We start from the raw sequence: 3,893 nt of genomic DNA on the forward strand, positions 1-3,893 counted from the left end.
AAATGTTACTTACCAGGTAGTTTTGCAAAATGAAGTTACAAACATGGCTGGAAATGTGGCCGTGCAATATTAGAGATGTATTTACTGCCACTGACTTCAAAATGACCAAGATTGGAAATTTTATTTTCTCACAGTAAAACATTTTAAATAAGGGCTGGGTATTTAGCTCAGTGGTGCCTGCCTCGCAAGCGCAAGGTCCCAAGTTCGATACCCTGTACCAAAAAAAAAAAAAAATTAAATAAAAATTTAAATTAAAAAAATTACATGGGGCAAGGGAGATGATGGGCTAGATGACTAGATGATTAAAAATATGTTACATGCATGTTCAAACTCACCAAAATGAAGCTCATTGATCTGTATAACCAATAAGCAATAAGAAATGTAAGTAAAAACTATATAGATGGTAAAGTTCAAAGGGAATGAAAGGGATGTTGGCAGGGCACGAGATGTTTAACGCAGTGAAACAATTCTGTATGATACTGTATGTGTTCACACTACCCTCTACTTATCCAAACTCATAGAATGCATACCAGTGAAACCCAGAGTAAACTATGGGCCTTAGGGGCTTGATGTCAATACAAGTTTGTTGATGGTCACAAGTGTATTGCTGGTGCAGGTGTGGGGTAGGGAGTGGGAACAGTATAAGAGAACCCTATTTACTTCTCAGTTTTGTTGTGAACAAAGATACTGCTTTTAAAAAAAAAAAGCTGAAAAGGAAAACCAGCCAAGTGTGGTGCACACCTGTAATTTCAGCATTCAGAAGGCAAAGCAGGAGGATCGCTCAGTTTGACACCAGCCTGGGCTACATGGTGAGTTCAAGATCAGCCTGAACTATATGGTAAGACCTGGCTCAAAAAAAACAAAAACAAAACAAAACAAAAAAAAAAACCCCATAAAAACGGGGGAGGGGATATCTACCTCTGGAAAAACTAGGAAAAAATTTATCTTCTAACTTTTCACTACCCACCCCCATCATCAAAGGAATAAACTGATCTGAAGGAAATTAAAAATGACCATTTAGGTGTGCACAAAAGCTTAGCATGTATGATTTTAATTTCAGCATAACTGAAATTGAGTTCAAATATAGTAATGAGTTCTGCTGGTGATTCCAACCTGCATGTTTTTTTGAGTTGGACTCTTCCTATGCTGCCCAGACTAAGTCTTGAATTCCAGGATTCAGTGAATCTTCTTGCCTCAGCCTCCCAAGTAGCTGAGATGATAGGCATGCAACCCTTCACCTGGCTTTAACCTGCATGTTTTTAAAGATTACCTCTACGGCTGGAGGTGTACTTCAGTGCTAGAACACATGCCTACCATGCACGTGGCCCTGGGTTCAATTCATAGCCTCACCAAAAAAAGGGGAAAAAACCCAGCAAAATCTGCCAAGAGCAAATGAAATGTGTTGGGTATACATTCAACTATATCATGATTCTTTTATTTCAGAAAAAGTAATATAAGAATATGCAGCAAGAATGATTTAACAGTTTTAAGAACCTTCACTACCCAAAGAAACAGACAAGGCAAGATAACACATAATACAATGAAAGCTGTGCTGAAGTAAGGTTTATCTGGGAAAAAAGAAAACAAACATATAAAAAGATAGGACAGTTCACTTTTAATCAGTCAAAAATGAAAAGAGTTCTGGACAATGTTGAATTCCACTCACCGGAATGCTATAGTTATACATTAAATATAATTACTATCTATACATATGCAAAAATATAAAGTTCTATTTCATACAATGAAACCCTTTATGGAAAATATTTTAAAATTAACTAGAACTTCTCAATATTAACGTGTGAGGTTTAAGTCCTTCTAAAGTTTCCTTTAAAGGTCTGAAAACAAAATGCTACACCTAAAAACATTGTCCTTTCTGTCATTCCCCAAAATTAAATCTACTTAGAACAAAGAATTGATAGCTTAGTCACATACTACTTAAATAATAACATTATTCAGGCATGTCTAAAGTCCTCCATGTTTTCAAGTATGGAAATGGAACTCAAATATTCCACAATATAGTACTAAACAGATGGAGTATTCAGGAAAGACTTCGTGGTCCTATGGCACAACAGGAACACTTTATTTCTTCATTATGTTTTGAATAAATATCAGGTTTTGTTTTTTTTGTTGTTGTTTTTTTCTAAAAGGTCAAAATGATAACCCACATTAAGATCATTTTAACTGTGGTAAGACTTAAGAGTGTAAAATACAACATCAATATTTCATCACAAAAGTAAAGTTGTTAACAGGTTAGAAAAGGATCCCAGCCTCTGTGCAGACACACTGAGATCAGAGCTCGTCATGATAGAAATAGTCATCGTGCAGCTGTCTGCCGTAATCCGTGGCTTCACTGGTAAGAAACAAGTCCTGGTTTTCTAGAATCTCTTCTTCAGACAGCTTTTTGTCACCATTTAAATCCATTTCATCAATTAGATGAAGAGCCTGAAAAACAAAGCAAACCAAAGAGATGTCAAATGTAGTTTTTTCAGCAACATGTTCCCACGTTAGTGACTGATTTGCCAAAACCATTTAGGTGTGCAGAGTATTCACTAATGTCGAGTATCCACAAATACCAAACACTGTAACTGTTTCTACTGCTTCTCTCATCACCTCCTTTCTAAACTTGTGCTGGCTCTGCCCACCCTCCACTCAAATCCAGTCCAGTATATTTCAAGGGTAAGCAATATTATGTTAATCTACTTTAAGGCCCTATGGGTAATACAAACTACTATTCTATTTTCTGTATTCTCAGATTAATATGTTACATCATCTGCTTGTCTCTTTTGATGATTTAACAGTTCAATGAGTTAATTCAAAACACAAAAGTGAATTGGACAGTATGTCAATAAGCCTAGCTATCAAGAGGCTGAGGAGGCTGAGGTAGGAGGACTTCAAAGTAAGGCCAACCTGGGCAATTTAGTAAGACACAGTATCAGAATAACAACACAAAAACACTACAATGCATCAGTTTTAAATTTTTAACATCATTACTTCTTTCCCCAGTTTAAGGTTTGCAACTTTGTTTCGTATCCATAGCACCTAACCTGGGGCAGGAAGAGAGGCAGGCAGTCTGTGACACTCACCTCCTCTTGTGCAATGCCCTGATTATTGGGTACCACCCAGGACAACAGCTCCTGGGGATCAAGTCGGCCGTCATTATCTTTGTCGTAATCATTCACAAATCTGTCTTTCTCAACAAGTATCCACTCAGGATCTTCATTTGCAGCTGAATTAAAAAAAAAAGCCACAAATATACATACAAGAATATCACATGCATCCATGAAGAAGTTTGGTATAATTCTAGAATAAAGGAAGTGAATTTAAAGTTTACTAAAGGAAACCCAGTGAAACAGAAATACTTAACTGAAAGGTCCTGAAATACTAAGTATGACTATAACGGTAGTTTTCAAAAGTTGATACCAAGTCTAAACAACTTATGCTTTTGAGATTGTTGCACATTATTATAAACTAGTGCTTTTGCTAACTGCTGCTACCTGTTCTGATATCTAGCTTTCTCAAACTTGAGTTGATATTTTATAATGTATGTTACGTGGCTATGTAGTTTCCTATGTGCTGTTACAAACTACTCCCGTGTGTCATATTAAAGTGACAGTCACAATAAGTAAAAGTGGCGACCAATTTAAAAACCTGCATTTTTTTGGTACTTCTAAGGAACAATTCTTAAACAAGACAGCAGCTTAAAGAAAAAAAATTCCGCTAATTTCATATACTTGTGAGGCACCTTCCACAGTCTATAGACAGCAGGGCTGGTGAACCTACGTGTGCATGCCACAGCAGGGTGTTTGTGTTGCTGAAAGACCATCACTGCTCTATAGTGTTCATAGCATTTTTATTTCTCTTTCAAGACCTACATGAAATGGCACAGGATTTTG

General features: G+C 36.6%; 1 protein-coding gene across 1 annotated transcript in view; it reads right to left on the reverse strand.

The window, feature by feature from the left end:
- Nucleotides 1–1,489: 1,489 nt before the first annotated feature.
- Nucleotides 1,490–3,893, reverse strand: part of Rcn2 (reticulocalbin 2) — a gene marked incomplete at its 5' end in the record, with an annotated part of 14,565 nt that continues 12,161 nt past the window's right edge. The window contains 2 exons of the mRNA XM_033756066.1: nucleotides 1,490–2,442; nucleotides 3,084–3,226. Of these exons, the coding sequence (XP_033611957.1) occupies nucleotides 2,290–2,442; nucleotides 3,084–3,226 (296 nt within the window). The remainder of the gene's footprint in view (nucleotides 2,443–3,083; nucleotides 3,227–3,893) is intronic.

This window comes from Fukomys damarensis, unplaced genomic scaffold (genome assembly GCF_012274545.1).
Source record: "Fukomys damarensis isolate Sample0158 unplaced genomic scaffold, DMR_v1.0_HiC HiC_scaffold_25, whole genome shotgun sequence".
Lineage (NCBI taxonomy): Eukaryota > Metazoa > Chordata > Mammalia > Rodentia > Bathyergidae > Fukomys > Fukomys damarensis.